Below are 21,612 nucleotides of genomic sequence, written 5' to 3' on the forward strand. Positions count from 1 at the left end.
GCTATTTCTACACTATGTCCTTTGCAGGAGCATTTCAGCTTTGAGCTTAATTACTCTGTCAACAGTATTCAATTTACCAAATCCACTCAACGCCATGCAGATCTTATGGATCAATATCATTATGGATGGACCTCCGGCTCAAAGGTAATGAAAGACACGCAGGGGCAAAAGCAGTCTTGCAGTCCATGCATGCAATGCCATTGACTTTCACGGTGGTAAGAAAGTTGAATTTGATCTTAAAATTGTAGAAGCTGTCTTGATTCTTTAAAGAAGTGTAAATCTTTTTAGGGATCTATCAACCTTCAATAATTTTTTTCCAACTCTGCTTGTTCTCATTCCTGGCTTTATTGCATTTACTTTACAGGAGTTTTTTTATAAATAGCAAGTTTTAATTACGTTTGAAAGGTTTGATTATGGTTGAGAGTTTTAATTACGTTATATTTAGGACAAATACGAAGTAGAAGCTTAATCAGATTCTTCAGATCACATGTCTGAGTGATATTGCAAATGCAAAAAAACAGTTTAATAGCTACCTGGCTACAAGTATATGTACCATTTGGTATCTAATGCAAATGTGTATGCAAAATCCTAAGCATTTGAGCCTATTATGCTTGGTGGGCTGAAAGGGTAATGGCTGCTGAACTGGATTATTGTTCCCAACACATCTATTGTGATTGTTACCAAGCTCCCTATGTCTAGTCCCAGCCCTTCCCAAACTCTCCAAGAGCATCTACCCCAAGACCTGAGCTTCTACTGTATGTCTGTCTTGGGGTTGAATCTCCAAATTCTTCCACTCTTGGACCAGGAATGAGTCTGCTATGTCCCATATATTATTGGAGAATGGTTACCCGCTTTACTTCCTCCTGGGAATCTGTGTTCAGGGAGACCAAAACCACCAGCTTTCTTGCAACAAAACGTTTGTATTTATCTGTTGAAAAAAAGCCCTCATGCCTAGGGTATCAGTAGTCTTGTACAAGGGTCTGAATCATCTGATAATCTAGCACATCACTGTAGAGGCCCAATACACAAATCACATTGCGGGGTTAAAATAATCCCAATGCAGCTCTCCTGCATTCATTGCATTCCTGCCACACACAACCGAGGCAAAATGGCATCACATTAGAGCAAGCGCTAATGATCCTACAGCTTTGTCTCTCCAGTGAGCAATGGATTCAACCCCCTAGGATTCTGGCTCCATTCCACAGCAGGGGGGAAAAGTGGAGCAAATGAACTGGTCTGTATTAATTACATGTGATTTGTGTTTGAGACAGCTTGGGAGTCGAACCGGTTGATAAAGATGCCATCAAACACCCTCCCCGGAGTATTACAGGCACAATACTCAGCAGGTCGCTCATCCTGAAAATCTTCATGTCTGCTATCATCATCATCAGTGGAACCCTCTTTGTCTTTTGGAAAGAGGTGAGAAATGCCTCTAGTCCATCCTGTTTTCACTGGCACTGAGAACTAATATCTATCTATATCTAGGATAGCTAGTTTGCTAGAATTAACATTGAAGACAATTGTCTAGGAAGGCAGGGTATTCAGTAAAGAGCACTTGGTCAGGGTGCATGTCAGGACACCTGGGTTGGACTCTCAAATCAACCACTCATGTGCTTTCTCCACCGCTTAAATACCGATTTTTCCCATCTATAATAGATAATCATCATTAAAGTAGTCACAGGTTCCTTGATACCTTGCACCCTGTAAGCATTTTTATTCCTGTTATTAAACCAGTATTGCTGAAGGGTTTTAGCTTCTGATTTTATACCATAAAGTTCAACTACCATGTAACAATACCGAATTTTTTGCCCACTTTCTCAGCTGCATGCAAAGCCAGGCAAGTAAATATATAGTGAGTTTATACATTTTTATTATATATATGATTATTAAACTAGCATAATTATCTCTGCATCAAATTGCCATAAACCACCCCATGTGGCACTTGTTATACCTTTTAAAGCTGGGAATGTGTCACTCTGCAAATTAATCCTAATGTCCATGTTCAGTAATAAGATTAAATGAGATTACTGAAAAAATGTAAAAATACAACACATGATCCTTAAATGAGAGGATTTAAGATGCTGGGTTTGGAGCACATGCTATCTGTAAAATACTTCTGTAGTCCCTTGCTAATTGGATGGAACTAATTAGCAAATTGTCTTGATCTTTGATCAGAATTCATCCATTTGGCTAAGAATTTAAGAGATGAAATGATTTGATTGTAAGCACAGTGCTGGTGTGAAGACTAAGTGACAAGTGTCCCTGGAGCCAGACTGCTTTGTCTTTGTAATGGCTTGGATGGCAAGCTGATTGTGACTTTTTATACAGCGGCATTACACACTGCACTCATAGATTCATAGATTCATATTCATCGACATTGGGGCTGGAAGGGACCTCGGAAGATCATCGAGTCCAGCCCCCTGCCCCAGGGCAGGAAGTCATCAGCAGGGGTCATAGGATCCCAGCAAGATAAACATCCAAATGTTCTGTGAGTGCATTGTTGCACGGCTCAAAAGGCTATTTTTAACGAGTCTTCATTTCACATGTGTTTCCAGAATCCCAAAAGTGGCATAACCCCCCGAACCACAACAATGACCTTCACTTGTTTTGTGTTTTTCGATCTCTTCAATGCCTTGACGTGCCGATCTCAGGTGAGGTGATGGACACCCGGCAACCTATTTGGTCTTTAGTTGGGAGCTGAAATGCATGCTTGACCTTCCTGCTAAGACAAACTATTCAGAAACAGGGAAGGGACACATTTCTTTCACTGTAATTTGGAGGAGCTCTATTTGATCATGCGATCAAAAAAAAGGAACCAGGTTTGCTTAATTACGACAACGGCCGCGTGTAACGAATCGACACCAAAGCCACGCCTGTCCAAATGATGATTAATGTTGCAAAGCGCCGCTGAGTTCACCTGTGTGCAGACACTGGGAAAGGTTTACATTTCTTTCCTTTTTTTCCAGACGAAGTTGATATTTGAGGTAGGATTTTTCCGGAATCGCATGTTCTTGTACTCCGTCCTGGGGTCGCTTCTAGGGCAAATGGCTGTGGTGTACATTCCTCCCTTACAAAAGATCTTCCAAACAGAGAGTTTAGGAGCATTAGGTAAGTTCATAAGGCAATAGCAACAGTGACATTATATATTTAACTGCTTAAGATGACTGTGAGATTTGCTAGAGTGGATTTGACTGCTGAGGGCATGTCAACTAGGGAGCGCTGTCCTGAACTGCTCCACACAAGCCACCGCACAAACTCGAATGAGTGTGGCCAGGTTAGCACACTACTGAGCATGTGTTGTAATTAGCTCCCCTAAAAGGCAGAGCTTATGGGCACATACCGGTTCTGGACACGAAGGCGCGTCTACACATTCATGAATGCACCTTAGATACTGTGCATTTAGTTTAGTACTTGCTTAATAAAGTACTAAACTAAATGCGCAGTAACTAGAGTTACTGTGCAGTAGTGCTGGCGCACGGTTATTTTGTGACGCTTACTGTGCATTAGCCTATTAACACTATGCAGGATGCTATTAGCACGGTTTTTAACCACCACTTTACCGCACAGCGTTATTAGGCTAATGCACGCTAAGTGTCTCGTGTAGACGCGCCCAAGGTGTGTCAGGTGTCATAGTGTAATGCCCCATCCTGTCACATTGAGGTGATAGAGATGTGCCCTAAGCTACTTAATACAGGTCCAGCCACTATATGATGGCTCAAAAGAAAGGAAGAAAAAATGAATAAAAATGTAGTCAGCCTGCTGTTGTGTGCACTGATGGGAAGGGGGAAATTCTTTCTTATAGAAGGTCAGTTTGACTAATTTTTTAAATCAAATGCAAATGTTAGTGTTAATTATATTATAAATATATCACATCCTCCTATTATCCAGGCTAAATATGTTTCTTTGTGGCTAGTATATTGACTTCTGTCTTCATTAAAGAAAACGAACTAATGGATAGTTACACTATTACGACACCCTGTTGTTAGACAGTGCTCTTCTTCAATTGGGTGCATGGCTTGCTATCAGATTAAGTCATAGCAATATGTACCATGCTTTTCATCAGTGTGTTGTATCAGTATTGGGAGGCTGTGCATGCATCCATGTAGTGACATGTAGAGGTGTAAGTGCATCCATGTATTGACATCTTTACAAATTTCTCTAATGGAGTCGGGGCCTTACTTGAGCGCTCTTCCAAGCACAAAATCCATCTGACCCATCGGGTTGCACTCTGTCTCCTGCTCTGTTGACAGATCTGTTGTTTCTCGCTGGATTGGCTTCCTCGGTTTTTATTGTGTCTGAGCTCATCAAGCTGTGCGAAAACCGCTGCTGTAGAACAAAGCTAGTGAGGCGTCACCCTGCGGTGTGATGGACAAGAGACTTCTATGAAGAACGTCCTTTGAACAAAGCCGTGACATTTTGTAATCCAGACGTGTCATTTTGTGCCTATGCAAACCCCCTTCGGATACCTCGTCCCTGGATAGGCCTTCCCACACCGGATTACATCCCTGTCCTGTTCTTCACCAACGTCATTTCAGCTTTCCGTAGGAGGCTTCCAAGCTGCCACCGGGCACCCAGCATTATGTATATTTTCATAACACATTGATCTGTATTGTTTTATCCGAGACAATCACTCTGGGTCACGTGGCTATACACCCGGACTGAAAAATCCACTATGCATAAAAGGAAGTTTATTTATTTAAACCACAAGGACTTTTATTAATAAAATTGCGTGTTTCCAATGTTTTAAACACAAAGTTTCTGAGTAGACCTCAGACTGGCCTTGTTAAAAACAGAGGTTAACGCTTAAATAACAGCCAATTATTTTCTTTTTGCTTCCATGAAACGTTATCCCATCGCCTACAGTGAATGTTTATGGCACATGGAGCCCAGATCAGCTGGCCTTAAGAAAATGCACTTCATTCAGTTGGGTGTCTAGAGACCTGAAATGGGGGTTGTGCTTGCTTTGTTCTCCACCGGTGAGCAAAGTCTCACTAGTTTCCCTCCAGGTGAGAAAATGCTTCCATTCCCAAAGCAAAAAAAGTGGTGGTGCAACCATCATCCCAACGGGGCACAATTACATCCTGCTGACTCCCAGCTGGGGGGTTGGTAGTTGGTGTAATAACTTGTTCCCGATGGGGCTCTGAAGTGGGAGAGCACAGGCTCACTATGGCCTGGCCTGCCCGAGTCACGTCTGCCTCCACCATACACAATCATCATGGATGTCTCTCTTACCCACATCGCATTTGATAAGAGATTTAGGGCCCATTCCTACTGAATGCCATGGGGAAATTCCTACAAGTGCAGGGCTTTGCTCTGCGGGCAGGTTCCCGAATGAACTGCAGAGGCAACAGAGGATATCTCCATAGAGTCAGCCATGGGACCAACCTGGATCGCTGTCATGAACTAACAAGCCAGGGGTACAGCCGTGAGCTGAATCCAGACAGCATGCATGTAAAGAGCATAATGCCTGTGAAAATGAGCTGGGATAAGTTTTGCCAATGGAGTGCTGACTACCTGAAAGTATGTAAGAGATGCTTTTAGGAGAAATGGAGTCCCAGCTACTGACAGAAATCTTGCTCAACCCTTCTTGTGCATAATTTTGCACAGCTAGCTGCTCCGTCATTTCAAATCCTTTTCCTTTCAGCTAACTTCACCGTGTGGAAATGTTAGGCACAAAGCTGCAAACTCCCCAGCCCCATCAATGGCTTAGCTTGCTTCTCTTTCCCACCCCTTAAAGCTTCTTGAGAAGAAGAGCTGCTTGGGGCTAAAGACAGCAGGTGAAATCCATATGGGACTTAGGCACCTCGCTGCCTTTCTTCACTTCCCAAGTTTGATATTTATGGATTGCACAACTCTGCTCACCTACAGCCTAACCCTGTGTATCCCTAAAGCCCTCGGGACCCCAAATTTGACAGCCCCGTATTGATGCTGCTGAGCTTCTTGAAGCTCCTTTCTTCCTGTATATGAACTAATTTAGGGATAAAAAGTCTATAGCCTGATTCTTCATAAAGTGCAGAACTTCACAGGAGTGAAGCAGCTATGCTGAGGTGCATTAGATGAGGATCAGGTTCAAAGCCTTGACAAAAGCTGCCCAACACTGATCTTTTCTGTGCTGCTGCACAGCAGTTCAGGGAAACGTAAATCAGCTCTTCAAATCCTAAGTGTGAAGGTAAAGAACATTTCTGCAATTTACTGAACAGTTTTTAAAAAAACAGTAACTCCCATAACCATTGTTTGGTAGCATCAGCCTCTGTTTGTGCACACCATTAAATATTAACAAGCTCTTTGTGAATCTTGGGTTTTTAAATAAATTATAGCCTGCTTAGAAAGAGAAGTGTGTGGCTCAGGATAGACAACCCCCCCTCTTCCCCTGAAAACACACTCCAGTAGAGAAGTTGCATGATGCCTTTTTCCAAGAAGGGGCTCCAGAAATTCAGTGACCTATCTGCTCTGTCCCAGTCCATTTTGACAGCATATGAGCCCTTGTTGTGTAGAAGCTACTGGGCTACATTAGGAGGAGCATTGCCAGCACATCACAGAAGTGATTCTTGCTCTCTGTTCTGCACTGGAGAGACCACATCTGGAGTCCTGTGTCCAGTTTTGGGCTCCCCACTACAGAAAGGATGTGGACAAGTTGGAGAGAGTCCAGCGGAGGGCAACAAAGATGGTTTGGGGACTGTGGCACAAGACTTCTGAGAAGAGACTAAGGAAACTGGGCTGATTTAGTCTGGAGAAGAGAAAACAGAGGGGATTTAATAGCAGCCTTCAACTCCCTGCAGGGGGTGGGCTGCAAAGAGGATGGAGCTGGACTGTTCTCAGTGGGGGCAGATGACAGGACAAGGAGCAATGGGCTCAAGCTGCAGCAAGGGAAGTTGAAGTTAGATATTAGGAAAAACTCTCTCACTAGGGTGTAATAAAGCACTGGAACAGGTTACCCAGAGAGGTTGTGGACTCTCCATTTTTGAAGGTTTTGAAGACCTGCGTAGACAAAGCTGCATCTGGGACGATCCAGGTGGGGCTGGTCCTGCTTGGAGCAGGGGGTTGGACTAGATGTGACCTCTTGAGCTCCCTTTTAGCTCTCATTTTCTATGATTCCATGAAAACTGCACAAGAATTGGGGGATTTCAGGAAGCAAAAGTTTAGGGGAAAAAAAAGCGTGACAGAAAGGCCCATGCATGTATTCATTTATTTTCGACAGCATGTTTGTTACATCATCATTGAAAAGGATCAAGTAATCATTCAGAGGAGAAAATAATCATGTAAAAAGGGTTTCATAATTATTCAACAAGGAAGTTTTCAATGCGCTAAGGACTCTGGAGCCCCTCTTGATCACTTAGGGCACCTATACACCTGCCAGATGTCTGCTCCGACGCATGCCGATTAGCACGTGTCAAAGCAGACACTATTCTGCTGAAGCGTGTTAATTAACGCGCTCCAGCAGCCTCCGTGTCACGTCTATTCAGTGTCCCCACACTTCAAAATGGTGGCGAAGGTCCCTGAACTGAAGCTTGTTGTTCAAGCACCCCCACTGCCATTTTGAAGAGTGGGATGCTGAATACACATGACACAGAAATTAAAGGGCTTTAATTAAAGCAGCTATCAGAGCAGCTTTAGTTAATGCACCCTCTCCCCTCCATCCTGGCGCATATGTATAGACACCCAAAGGTATAAGTATGAGAATACTGGCTCAGGCCTGACACATCTATGTGTTTAACTAGACACCATATACACCATAACCATCATTATAGGTAGGATACAACATGTGTAGCTGATTACCAGGAGCAAGAGCTGGAGGGATCCATTCACATTCCCCTTTCATATTCCCCTTACTTTTCACAGTATACATTGAAGGCACAAGTGCAGGCTAATTGAAACGGCCTACTTCAGCACCCTATACACAAGCACCATGGTAAAAGGTATATCAGAATATACTTTCAGGTTAGTGTTAGACCTAACTGGAGCCTATATGTATCTACATATATACTGTTACAGGATGTTATTTGCACTAAGTTGTGGTAACAGTGAAAATTCAAGTCTCCTCTCTGACAACAGACAGTGGAATAGGAAGATTCTTTGAAACCATCTTTTTTACTAGGAAAAGGCATGCTCAATTATACGTATTAATCATGAGGACAAATACTGAGTTTCAATTCCCTGTTTCTTTACCTGGGATGGGATGGAATGGTCCCCAGTGCAAGTAGGTGTTATTAATAAGTTAATTACATAGTTGGAAAGTCAGCAATAGTCAAGCTACCAACATACTGGTTGCTGGGACTGGAATCTAATACAAAAAGCCCTGAGTGTAACTACTCGCCAACAGAGACAAGTGCAGTAAATAGAGAAATGAGGAAAAGTAGCAGTGTACTAGGAGTTAAGGTACTTTAAAAAAAATATCCTGATTGTTAGTTTTTCTAAAACCAAAACCAGAGTATGAAAAAATTCTTTTTCCAGGCAATGCTAAACTTGAACCATTCAAGGCATCTGTGCAGGGCTTGTGACTTATCACTTCTTATGGCCTAACCCTGCACACCAGTTTTGGATGAGGCCACCAGTGAAGTCATTTTCCATGAGATGTGTCAATCTGTCCAATGGGAGTTATTCCTGAGTAAAAAGATTACAGGACTGGGTCAACTGGCTAGGAGTCCTGTGTCGCCGAATGGTTCTCTGACCTTTACATTTTGCTAAATGTAAAAGCAACAGGGCATATTCTATACCAACTCATGAATTAACTAGAACTCGAAACAAGTCATGTGTAACATAATTCAGTGCAATGCCAGAAACACTACATCCAGTGTTTCGTATTTCTGCATAAAATCCTGTACACTAGAACGTATCGAAAAGCTGGATTTTGAAACATTTTTTAAACTCTCTGTACACACAACAGTCCAATTCATCTTTTAGGGAAGATTCACTTAATTTGCTTTGTTACTGTAAATAACACACTGATGGACCTGATTTCATCTGCCAGAAATAAGTTTTCAGCTGAGGTATCAGAAGCTTGTTTGACATCTTTGAACAGCCTATATATAGTCCCAGTTAATACTCCATGTCAATATGCAGCAGTGCTAATATTTGTTCTTAATTCTACATGATGAGAGGAAGATGGGCCTACTAGGAGGGCTATCCAATTTATACAGCGCTACAACCAACACAGCATTAATAAAGGGCTTAATCAGCTATTTAAAATGCTGACTCTCCCCACACAAATAACCTACAGTCATGCCATCTTCCAAAACCTACATATTACATGCTCATACTTCATGCTACTTTCAGGAAATTATGCAAATAGAAACAGAGGAGAAAATATCCTGTCTGAGAAAATTTAGGTCTCCGAATCAGGTAGAATTTCCTGAGTCACAAGATCACTTCAATTATCATCGTCTTCCACCGGTGTTCGCAACCCTTCGCTCTGACGACTCTTCCCTGTCATTTCCAGCAAGGCCTGAGTCTCAGGGTCAGCATCAAGGACACTCTTCTTACTCTTTGTCTGAAAGAAAAATCACAAGGGCAATTTAAAAGGTAAACAGTGCCAGGTCACAAGTCAGTGGCCCTCAATCATATACAAGCTGATTGTTTGGTTTTACAGCCGTCTACAATGAAGGTGCGCGCTGTCCAAGCAAGGTGTCTACAAACAGAACAGATTCACCATGACATGCTAACAGCTCTGCACTGCCCCGGGAATGCAAGCCAGCCATAAAGCTGGCTGAAGGGGCCAGGTGAGCATTTATGGTTTATTTGGGTCACAAAGCAGCTGGAACAAACTGTTTAATCTGACCCAATAGTTCAGGTACAGACGGGAACATCGAAAAATGTGATGCAAACACAGCCCGACAGGTCTTTCCTAAAAGACGGGCTCTGTTGCTGTTTGTAAGGCATGTGCCCATTGTATAATAGCAGCCATACGCCCACTGTTTAATGGAAGAGACACCTGCTACAGTATAATCCTTTCTTCCCTTGATGCCTCCCCGTTCCAAGTGGCACCTACAGTGTCTGTTAACTTCTGAAGTGCAAATATTTTGCTGTCATGGCAATGAGTGCTTTGGAAATAAATGACAGGCTTTTTCACAATACGCTTGACACTTGTTAGCAGCAATGTGTTGGTGGCCTAGGGCTATGTTGCATCTAAAGGGCTGATTCTCTTATACAGAGTAACACCTGAAGGCGTGGTATGGAAAATATTTGTGATGAAATATTGCTGCTAAACCACAAGCTGGGGTACTACTAACAGATGTTGCTGCAATTAAGCATCAACCACATTGCTAAAAAGTAAGCACATTTGAAACCCCAACAGAAACATGTTCAGTATTATCCCATGTGCAATTCTGTACATTTGCATTCATTTTGCCAGAATTCAGTCCGTTTCAGAGCTCAAATCAGAAATGAGACATCCCATGCTAACAAGTTCATAGCAACCATGCTGGCATCACAGCTGCTTGTGCATTAGCAGATATTAGTTACCCCAAACCCTGAATAAAGTACATTCATTGTATATCAATATCCACTTGGTTGTCTTTCTAGTATTTCTGGCTTGATTTTTACACTATGTTTTTTTCTACTTTAGCATTTCCTGCTGCTGCTTTCAGACATTATATTGACTTACCTCTTCAGTTTCTGGGACCTCTCCCACTGCCCACACTTCCATGGCATCTAGTGTAAAGTCTTCCTTAGCTGACAGCTGAGGACTGTTGTAGGTGGTACATCTAGATTTTGCTTTGCTGTGTCCCTTCCCATAGTCACAGTCTATCCAGAGCCCAAAGTACTCGTGCTGCCCACCCATGCCCTGTAAAGTAAATAAAACACTCACTAAATATATGTAAAATTAGAAACTGAGCTGTAAGTGGTAGCTTGCAAACCATTAGTTTCATCATCCTAACACTTCAAATGAAGTGTTTCAAGCAAGTCTGAATTGACATACATAAATCAAACACCCATGGGTGCAACCCAAACATTATCTGTGCCATACACCCTTTCAACAGGGCTACAAGAAGCGGGGTACTCTGCAAACACATTAGTTGTTCCCTGCTTGGGAAACTGAACCCATTGAGTATTCTAACACCTGCTGTCCGTTCCCTTTTTCAGTGAGGGGATGCTCATGTGAAGCCTTCTCCTAGAAGAAGTGAGTACAGTTTGATGTTGCTTTCACTAAAGCAAGAGTGAAATGAGTGATTCTGAGCTAACTGCTGACACCACGCTGATGTGTTTCATGGCAGAAGGTTTCCCTTACTGTTTACAGAAATGTGAACTCCACCATGGTGTGGCAGGCTGGTGGAGGGTCCTAGACATGGGGAACTTCTAGCGATGTAGCTGTAGGGTAACAGGCTCTACAATCTCTGGGCACCATTTGTACTGGGAGGCTCTGTGTATGAACCCAACATAAACCATCAGGCAGGGTGACACTGCCATCACACTAAGGATAGGTTGTCTGGATCTTCAATGTCTCGGGTCCAGTGGCTCTAATGCTCTTCAAATGATGTAGAGATGGGCAACCAGCTCTTTCAGCCAACAGCCCGAGCATGACAGCATACAGAGCGCTGGATGTCAGATTTGCACATTGTTCTCAACTTACGTGTAGGTTTTTACTCCTCAACTCCTCCAGAAATTTGATCTTCATAATTGATAATCATTTTGGCTAGATATATATGAAGAAAAATGTAAGCTAATCAATTCAGTGTGTTAGCATGAACTTCAACTAAAGTAAATAGGTGAATAGGCACCAATTCTACTATCGCTATCCAGATACCACATTGGATGAAGACACGTTAAGATAAACGGTCCGTCTACGAAAAGTCTCAAGCCAATATACCAGTGACAAGATGAAAATCTCCCTTGAGAATCACAGCACATGAAATAAATGAGCTTGAAATAGCAGAAGCAAATTTACAAGACCCTTTAAGATACCAGCTGTGACTCTACTTTCCAATGTATCATTTCTTAGTACTTACGAGTCCATTTGGCATAGTTTGCTGCCCATGATTCAGGTACATGTAGTGGTCATTGTATCCAGTGTACAAGTACATGGCAAGAGTCGGGAAAATGGAAAACAAGAAGCATCTGTTGTCACCTGCCAATTACAAGAGGATAAAGTATCAGAGACCAGATGAAGGGCAAGAACGTGACTTGCCTACAAATATGATAGGTAAGAAGATCTTAAAAAGGCCCAGCTAAATAGATTCAGACAAGTACTGGCATGGCAGCAGAGCCAACGCCGATGTGTAAGCAAGGCATGTAGTTATAGTGCTCAGTCGCACCCTTTGAGGCCTCTCTGAAATCAAAGGGAGTGCATGTCCATCAGTGTGGGAGGAATCTGAGGTCTCTCAGGGATGTCAGAGTACTACATATAAGCTAGTCTACTCCCAATACTTGCACCAGTTTACTCTGGATCGGTTCAGTAGACCCGTACACACATCCTGCTTCTGTCTACAATTGCACAGATGTCAGTTAGCTCAGCCTGGTGGAAGATGTGTATGACTTTGCGAGGCCCTTACTTTCCAATGCTTTGCCCTTGTTGTTTATACCTGTGCAAAGATGGTACACAGTACTATCCACCCAGCATGGTAGAATATTATATTTGCTACTCACTTTTCACGGGAGTCATCACACATATATAATGATATATTTATCACTGTGCAAAGAATATAGACTAAGGGGTAAATTAAAGCCAAGAACATTTTAGAAATTAGTCATATGCAATGCACTGAGTCAATCTATGTCTCAGGAAGTTTGTATTAGAACAGAAGAACTCTCAATTGTCTGTTGAGTCAGTGCAATGTTGAATCACTGCAAAATTTTACTAGGATTATTAGACCTTGTGTTTCCAGCTTAGTGAGTTAAAACCACAAGTTAGAAAGTGTCTCTTGCAACATCAGATCCTGTTATCCTTTCTGCCATGACAGTTTATTGAATGCAAATCTTTCCCAAAACTTCTCAGCAATTAAAATATGTACTAGTACATATAAGTAGCATTTGCGAATGAAATAACTTGACTATTTAAATCCTCCAATTCCTCTCCTCAGCATGCCCAAAGGCACCAATTAATACACTCAATTAGGCACTGCCACATTTAAAAACACTGGAATACTAGACACAAAGCGATCACATTGATATGCTACCTTGTGCATAGTTCTCCAGTGCTTTAATTTAAGAGCACCCCAAAGTTTGTCAATGAAAAAGCATAAATAAGTTAAGCATAAATAAGTTAAGCAGCGTAAGTTAAGCGGCATAAATACGTCAGCATAAATTAAAGTTTTTAGTCAACAAGCTCCACACCACTGTATTTTTAAATTGAAAACATTGATAAACAGTGTAGCAGAGTAAGCTGTACTGTATGCAATGGTACTGTTTTTACTATTCTGCCTAGCTGTTGCTCCAGAAATAAAAGGTTGCCATCTACTGGACATTTGATTTAGTCTGCAGTTTGAAGGGCTACAGTCTCTCCATCGTACCCATATAGCTCTAAAAACTCAGGGGGAACTCTATCCCAGGGTGGTTATTCCACAGTTAGCAAATCCTATAGGTTCTTCAAATTGTCAGTGAATAGCAAACAAGCTTTAGGCAATCACCCCAAACAGTTTTGAGTTGGCAACAGCGATGAATACCTAGACATTTATTTTTTAATGGTATCCCAGATGAGACTTTGCTTTGGAGTACAAGGAAACACGCACTGCATATATTTTACAGGAGGATGATGTGTGTTATCAGTATCACTGGGGAATTATCAGGTCCAGGAAATGGATATCAAAAGGTATCTGTAAGGAACCACATCTCTGGACCTGTACTTTCATTACAAAAACTACATTTACTCTAGCTACAGCACCAGCCTGCCCGGTAAAGAAAGACTGTCTAAGGAAAACAATAGTGAAAGAATGGTTTGATGAAACCCTAGTTTGTAAGAATTTCTTCTATTAAAGATTTTGTCTTACTAATAAAATGAACAACTGTGGATGTGAAAAAGAAGAGATGAGAAGTATTACAGGTTCAAATTACTTTCTTCCATGGGGCAGATAACTTTAATTAAAAATTCCTTAGAAGAGGAGCAATGTGAGAACCCCGTAAAAGTTCTTTTCTGTCATTAAGCCAAAAGCTACTAGTAAAGTCTTCAGCGGTACATACCCATGCAGCTACTGTGTGGTATAAGATTTAGGCAGAAAAATAAGATTCTTACCTTGAAACTGCGGTTTAACTTCCCACGAATGTGATGCAAACCCACCAAAGATGTATCCATCTGTGTCCTTTAAGACCAGTAGGCAGGGGCCCTTATTTACAATATGGCCACATAGCTGTGAAAAACTTTCTCCGTGAAGCCTAGAAGAAAACAGAAGCCTCCATTTGTGCTGCAGCTCCATTGGCAGATGGGAGTTGATGTATATAATGGATGGCATGTCAAGGAGACTAACAAATCCTTCTCCTTTGACGCCTTTGCATTTGGGAACCAAATTGACTAGGTCTTTGGCCTCATCTGGAATTGAATGAAGAACAAGGAGACCCAGCCTGATAACAATGCTGAGGAAAGTAGAGATCTGTGGCACTCGAAACACCCAGTCCTCAATGACACTTTGATCGCACGTGGCATCTTGTAGCTCAGCACCCACGAGACTCTCTCCACCTAGACACATATTAACACAAGTTAGTGGCAAAGCTGCTTTGGGCCTCTATGTAATTCCTTAAGAAAACAAGTGTTTTTTCATCCAAGATTCAAAAATCACTATTTCCAATATATTAACAATGCATGCTGACAGAGCAAAAGATAGCTGAAACTGTCAACCAGATTGAGTAAATATGCCTGGAAAGAAGGGCAGCAGCTGTGCGTAAAAGGTGGTAAGGAACCATTATGTCTTTATTAGAACATAACAGATAGTAGGAAATGAGGGGTCTAATATTATGGCTTTAAAGAGAACCATAAAGGGATACAGATGCCCCAAAATGCCCTTCAAATGCGAGGTAGGTGCTTGTACAATGTTTTGCGAAACCTAGCCATAAATCTGCAATTGGGACTGAACTGGGACTTCGAGGCCAAAAGCCACTGGAACTCCAAGAAGCAGCTTGTACAGGTAATTAAAAGTCCCAGATCTGATCTCAATCCTCAAGTCTTTGGTTTTTGATCTAAACTAAATCCAAGGCAGATATGGCTCAAGGAAACAGATCTCACAGGACGAGCGTATTTTGTGAGGTCTGTGCCACTTTTCAGCACATCATTTCAGTATGTTCAAGCTCACCTGTAGATCTCAGTTCTGACAGCAGCTGAGAAGCTAAAGTCTTTACTCCGCTGGCAACATCTTGAGTCTTTTCCAGATCCCAGCCCTTCAGCTCCTTCCTGTAGTTCAGTACATGGACTGCAGCAGTGACCAGATGCTCTGTGAACTTAAAGGTGATTGTGATCCCATTACAAACTCCATATTAAAAAAAAAAAAATCACCAAGAACCTCACCAAAGCACCCCAGACTCTTAGCAGCCAGGGCAACCGTCAATACAGATGGCAGTAATCTGATTGACCAAGACACCTACTGCTGTACTTAAGTGTTAGAAGTATTGCCCATCTGCATTACACCCTTCCCTCAAATGCTTTGTACACCTCTGCTCTCTCGACATTTTTGTAAGAGACAGCTCTTCTATATGGGCAACCTGTGGCAGAAATAAAGGGCTGTGTCATTTATAAGTAGCCCAAACGGGGCAGTGGCAGAGGAATTCTGCTCAGTTTTGCTCAGTTCTCCAGGGAGCAGGTGGGTTGTCCCCTCCTGACTGTTCTCCCATTGAGCCACTCCAGACCAGCACTGGGGAGAGTGGTATGGACAAGGAACAGTCACTGAGTTCTTCTAAGTCCAGCCACTGGCTCGCAAGAGGGCTACCCAATGGGCACAGCTCAAAAAAGGTAGCAGCGGAAAAGTCCACAGGCTCTCCTCCCCTTGGAACACCTGCCACACACACCTGGCCCCAAAATACACCCAAAGTCAGAGCCAGTCCTAATTCTCTGCGCTGTGCTCTAACAGCAACCTCCAAACAAATGTCTAGTTTTAAACAAAAGCCAATGAATTTCCCCTTCACCTCTTGGATCTGTTTCCCCGTCACAGGCCCTGCCGTCTCAGAGATCATTCCCATTATGATGCCACTCTTCTCATCTGCCAAGCCTTTTAAAAGGTGTGACATAAACATTACGAACTGCTCCTTAACGATCTGTTCGCTTGGCCCAGCAGCCTTCCTAGGCAGGTTGACACTTCTCATTCCATTGAATAATCTGACGGTCATCTGCTCTGGTAATGCTTGCTGTGTGTAGGCCTGCCAGGGAAAGAAGCAAGGACAGGTTTGAACTTGGAAGAAGAAGATTTCTGTATAGAGTTAAAGCTATATCTGTGCCCGAGTGCAGTGGTTATGACCAACATCTAATAGATACAAATAGTGTGAAGCCTGTACTGAAGCACTTCTCCAAAAGACAATCCCCATCTTTAATCAATTATTTTATAGCATCCTCAGTTATAGTGTCCAGGCTTCCCGTAAGCTGTTGTTGGACTTTCAGGTAAAGGCCATGATAGTTTTACAACAACTCTGTTAGGAGTGAATTTTGGAAGAGTTAAGAAGACACAAACCAAGGCTCTCCATAAGAAAACATGGATTCAGAGGTTTGCAGCTCAGGGGTCACCAGGCAAAATAGCAGAAACGTCACTCAAGCCTTTGCAGTAACACTGGTATAGAGGCAGGCGAAGTCCTTTTGCTGGATTAAATTTCATAGGTTTAGTTTGATTTCTAATGAAGCCAATGAAAACTCTGTATCTGCATCACAGCAGCCATTACACACGGCTGTAACCCATTCTCGCTGACATCAATTGTAAAACGCCCACTGATTTCACTGAGAGCAGAACTGGAAGCAAGTCTTAGACACAACAGTATACTGTGGGCAGAGCTGCTTTAGGAAAGCACTGTAGGAGCCTGCAGTGAGGAAAGCTGCAGGAAACGCCTGTAAGCCGCTTACCTGATGACTTCAGAGCTGCATCACTGTCCCACATCTCCCTCTGTCATCACTACAACTACACTCTTCTGTCCTAGGAGATACAGGATGGCTTAGGAGGCTCATACATGAGACTAACACCTATCCTTGGCTTCACATTTCCTTTTTAAATGGGGTCTGAAGAGAACTAACTATGCTAAAATGACAGAGGTCATTGTTCTCCTGAACAGATCCAAAATAGCAAGAGTTATATTATACCCCTCAGCCAGCAACCTATTATTTGTTTCATGGCAACAGCTGGAGCTCCCAAAGAGAGCAAAAGCTCTTATACCATCAGAGATTTTAAAGGGATTCAGGCAGATGGGAGCTTTTCTAAATCTCTCTAGGTCCCTACCTGCATCTTTAAGGACTTAAATAGCTTTAATAAAAAGAGCTGGCCTTTCTAATCTAAATAGATGGGAGAGAGAGACTAAAGGTGACAGGAATGTGACTGTCCAAGGCCACAGCAAGTTAGTGTCAAAGACAAGAAGGGAACCTAGGTCTTCAGGCCACCAGGTGTTAGATATTTAAAGATCTCATTGATTTACGAGTTAGATACCTAAATACTTTAAATATCTGGCCCTTCACCATGTTGCTGCTTTCCTTCAACTTTATTTCAATGATCCTATAGCATGTGATGCTTCTATAAAAATATGCTCTTTGTATTGTCATAACTTACACATTTGCCTCCTGTCCCACTCAAGTTGTCAAGGATTACAAAAAAAAAATATTTTCCCCTCTTTTCTTGATTAGAAAATCAATGCAAAGCAAATCAATTTGGAATATATGTTAATGAGGTAAAACATACAGCCTTGGCTTCATCAAGCAAAATTAAATTCTCTCTCTTCCGGCCAAATGTGAAGACTAGCAGCTGTAGGTGCGGTTGAAAGAGAACGATATGAGCAAACACGAATCTAATTATGTTACAACTTGCCAAGAATTTCTGTAAATTACAACACATCATAAATTGTGGGAAACTGCAATATTCTCTCCCTTGGAGGGTTTGGACAAAAGATATTTGCATATTTGAGTTACTTCATAATTGGACTTGATGTTGTTTATTCTGTTGAGTGCAATGCAAAAGGTAACGAGTACAAACACAGTGACAGTTAACCTTAAACTGCAAGAGAAAAATTATAAGGGCCTACAAATTCCAAACTGTGTCAAATAAGAGGCCCAGGCTCACCCAATATCTGATCTGATGGGGCAAACAGCAGATGATTTAAAAGAACTATATTAGAAACAGGGCATGAGTAGAGTTATTCAATCCATCATACTCAGGGCTACATGCCTAATTGTATTTAATAGCCCCTGATGGACCTATGCTCCATAAATCTAATCCCTTTCTGAACCTCCTTCTCCATACAGAAATATTTAATGTGATATTAAAATGTAATAATGTCCATAATTAACTGTCCACAAGTATGCATTTCTTCTCTAAAGTAATATTCTACACGTTACATTACAGACATATCACGATTGATAGATTTTTCTTGCCTTTAGCTTTGCCAGAGTCACAAATTTTCTGGTGGTTTTTTCATTCTTTACTCCTGCTGAACCATCCACCCCAGATAAGGTCTCAAACACTTTATCAATATCCGTCTGTTCTTCAGGAAGAAACCTGGAAAGATGATTCTGATAGGAGCTGCTTTCTGCGTTGCCCATCTTTCCAGGAAGGTGATGGAGTCCTGCGATGGAACAAAGAAAGAGAAAAAAGATGAATAAAAGCATGAAAAGATTGATTTAGGGGAGAGGAAGGGAGAACCAATCCCCGCTTCCTCCCCTGCCCCCAAAACACACCCACACCTTGGTAATAAAAGAAAGAATTCCTGACCTACAGGCACAAATTTTGCAAGTCGAAATAATTAAATCACACACAAAGTACTGCAAGCACAGCAAAAATAGAGATTGAACGCACTCAAAGGAAACAATATAAACATTAAATAGTATTAAAACACCTAATGTGTTCTTTAAACCACACACGCTACGCCCACCCGCCCTTTCTACCAACACACGCGTCACTCAAGGCTTATCAAATGGAAAAACCGATAAGATCTGACAACTAAATTAGTTTATACAGAGTTAATGTAAAAATGTCAGTTGGAATACATCAGGAGAGGCAAACCAATTAGGTTGTTTCTTTCTGATGTTTCTTTCTGATGGACTGAAGCCAACCTCTGCCATTAGCGCTTAGGAGCAAAACTGTACCTGCCATAGGCAAGGAGTCAATAATGCAGAACAGGTGAAAACTTTTTCTATGCACTGAATTTGTGCACCAAATTTTCAAGGCTTTTAGACTCGTCCCTGTCATTTTCAGTAAATTGCAACTGAATTGCAGACTGTCCACAATTTACTACAAATGAGTCAGTCTGATGGCTGCTAGTAGAAGCTTTGGAAATGAGGGGAGATAAGAGCTATAAAAGTGTCTAGCTCCGACCGGTGTTAAGGTTTCTAATAGCAACCCTGTGACAGCTCTTCCCCGTCACCATTTCTGTCTAGTTAGCAAAGATGTCACGAAGCAGACAGTGGGGCTGAAAGACACCAGGCACTTAAACAGCTTGTGTACTTCAGTGACATGCAGACAGCTACAATAGAAACTATCAGTAACAAGCGGGGACCACTGTTGTGTTTATGGTGTTAAATATTTCACTGATCCAGTAGTGCACGTAGGTGGAGCACACCGTGCTCAGCTGCCTCCATGGCCCTTCAGGTGCGTGTAGGGACGTCTTCACGGCTGGACAAACTGTACCAGCGGAGTGACTCAGAGCAGACGGAAGGGCAAAGGCAGCGCAGAGCCACCTTTCCTGTTCCTCCACTGCGCTTGGGGCTGAGCATGTCTCAACCAGCAGAGAATTGCACCCTGCGTGGTTTAAAGATTACACGAACTTCCTCTTCCTTTCTATTGTACTGATAGTGAATTAACTTTCCCCCCTTGGTTGGCAGGCGGCACCTCTCCTCCCTGGGTTTTGTTTTTTTCTTCCTTTTTTTTTTTTTAAAGGTTGCCACCAACATTTCCTGCTTTCCCTGGCGGTTTGGGATCAGCTCCCATCTCCTGCCCTTTTCACCCCCAGATGGAGAAATCAGAGAAAGTCAGGATGTGTTCAAATCAGCAAGTTTAACCGGAGAATTTAACCCTTCCCTGCCTCCCCCCAAATCCCTACAAGCACCATGGCCGCACCACGGGGAGATGTGAACCGAAGCCCAAGCCACTCCAGACTGGATTTCTCTCTGTGGCCCCAAGTCCTGGGACCTCCTGGCCAGTAAGTTGTTAAGCTGGTGAGCCGCCTCACCAGGAAGGTCAGGCGGCTCACCAGCCCCACATCTGTTCATGGCGAAGCAGAGCGGGGGTGGGCAATCGCAAGCCAGCCTCCGTTTCCCAGCAGCCCCTGCCAGCATGGCTGGGGCTGGTTTCCATGGAGAACACAGCAGCAGCTGCATGGTGATACCGCAGGGGCTGGGGTTTCCATGGAGACCGGCCCCAGCCGCGCTGGCAGGGCGCACGGAAAGGCAGGGAGCTGCTCCGGGGCATAGACAGGTTAACACCCAGGCCAGGACTTGCCGGTGGCCCCAGCACTGCCAGGTCCCAGCTTGGCCGCGATCCCGTGCATTGGCCGCCTGCCGCGACAGCCGGATGGAGCCGTGATGGGGCGAGGGGCTGCCCCCGAAACTCGGTCACGAGCATGGAGGTTCGCTCGCGGGCCTGGGCACTGGTCTGGAGGCTGGAGCCTATGGTTGGGGGCCCCGGCCTTGGGGCTCGGACAAGAGCCAGCAATGCCGCCCCCAGGCGGGCATGTGACCCGCCCTCAGCTTGCACGACCATGAATATTAACACCCTGCTCATACATATTCATGACCCCTCCCTCTCGCCCAGGCCACATGACATCAGTGGCCAGCAGCAAGCCACGAACAGGAATATCCAGCATCTAATTAATACGTGGAAAGAGACACGCCCCCTCGTTAATATTTATAACCACGGCAAATTAATACAGTAAATCGCAAACACACATGCATCACTATTCATTATTAATAATTAGATTAATAGTAACAATATAAATTGCCCGCTCATTAATATTAATCATATTAATTATGCATAAGCAATGGCACCGTTGATTTGTAACATGTGGCCACGCCCTCTTTTCATTATTACATGTGGCCACGCCCATTTTGCCGCTACCAATGAGGCTCCTTGGTGGCCACGCCCATCTCATATCAATGAGGCTCCTTGGTGGGTGGCCACGCCCATCTCATGAATATCAACGGTAGTCCTCGGTGATCACACCCGCATCTTATTAATATGCATGATGCCACTCTCGGACCACGCCCACCCCTCGTTAATAGCCCTGAGGCCGCGCAACCAGCACCTCCCCCCGGTGTTTAATATTCATGAGGCCACGCCCCCTCCCGTGACTCACCGCCCTCGCACGCGGCCCCGGCGGACCCGCCGCTCTCGCTGGTTCCCCGCCGCGGGCTGCAGAGCAGAGCGGCCCCAGCCCTAGCCCGCCCGGCCGGCCGGCCCGCCCCGCCCCTCACTCAGAGACCTGACAGACAGGCCGCTCCGCCAATAGGAAGGCGAGCCGAGTGTACAGCTGGGCGATGCGGCTGCGAAGTGCGTGATGACGTTACGGGGGCGGGGCTAT

General features: G+C 43.5%; 2 protein-coding genes across 4 annotated transcripts in view; one reads left to right on the forward strand and one right to left on the reverse strand.

Moving 5' to 3' along the window:
* ATP2C2 (ATPase secretory pathway Ca2+ transporting 2) overlaps positions 1–4,818 on the forward strand; it is a 40,502-nt gene extending 35,684 nt beyond the window's left edge. Inside the window, exons 23-27 of the mRNA XM_006263391.4 lie at positions 28–144; positions 1,272–1,419; positions 2,556–2,651; positions 2,967–3,108; positions 4,251–4,818. Coding sequence (XP_006263453.2) covers positions 28–144; positions 1,272–1,419; positions 2,556–2,651; positions 2,967–3,108; positions 4,251–4,366 — 619 coding nt within the window. The 3' untranslated portion in view covers positions 4,367–4,818. The remainder of the gene's footprint in view (positions 1–27; positions 145–1,271; positions 1,420–2,555; positions 2,652–2,966; positions 3,109–4,250) is intronic.
* A 2,349-nt stretch (positions 4,819–7,167) lies between these two features.
* On the reverse strand, positions 7,168–21,562 carry MEAK7 (MTOR associated protein, eak-7 homolog). Of its 3 annotated transcripts, none has more exons than XM_019488234.2 (8): positions 21,514–21,562; positions 18,473–18,663; positions 16,039–16,269; positions 15,213–15,357; positions 14,162–14,602; positions 11,943–12,061; positions 10,601–10,780; positions 7,168–9,487 (listed from the first exon to the last, which is right to left on the reverse strand). In XM_019488234.2, exons 2-8 carry the CDS (start codon positions 18,638–18,640, stop codon positions 9,368–9,370), a joined length of 1,404 nt encoding a protein of 467 aa, XP_019343779.1. In that variant the 5' UTR covers positions 18,641–18,663; positions 21,514–21,562; the 3' UTR covers positions 7,168–9,367. The 3 variants fall into 3 exon arrangements, with proteins under 3 accessions (XP_019343779.1, XP_014464747.1, XP_019343778.1); XM_014609261.3 differs by lacking the exon at positions 21,514–21,562 and adding an exon at positions 21,388–21,481; XM_019488233.2 differs by lacking the exon at positions 21,514–21,562 and adding an exon at positions 18,810–18,899.
* Between the last annotated feature and the right edge of the window lie 50 nt (positions 21,563–21,612).

The sequence above is a fragment of the Alligator mississippiensis genome, chromosome 10 (assembly GCF_030867095.1).
Source record: "Alligator mississippiensis isolate rAllMis1 chromosome 10, rAllMis1, whole genome shotgun sequence".
NCBI lineage: Eukaryota > Metazoa > Chordata > Crocodylia > Alligatoridae > Alligator > Alligator mississippiensis.

Excerpts from the sequence above, each read along its gene's own strand:
- MEAK7 (XM_019488234.2), bottom strand. The coding sequence starts at position 18,640 with ATGGGCAACGCAGAAAGCAGCTCCTATCAGAATCATCTTTCCAGGTTT. Across the intron at positions 16,270-18,472 it reads TGACTCTGGCAAAGCTAAAG|GCCTACACACAGCAAGCATT; the intron begins GCAAGAAAAATC and ends TTTCCCTGGCAG. Across the intron at positions 10,781-11,942 it reads AAACTATGCCAAATGGACTC|GGCATGGGTGGGCAGCACGA; the intron begins GTAAGTACTAAG and ends TTTACTTTACAG.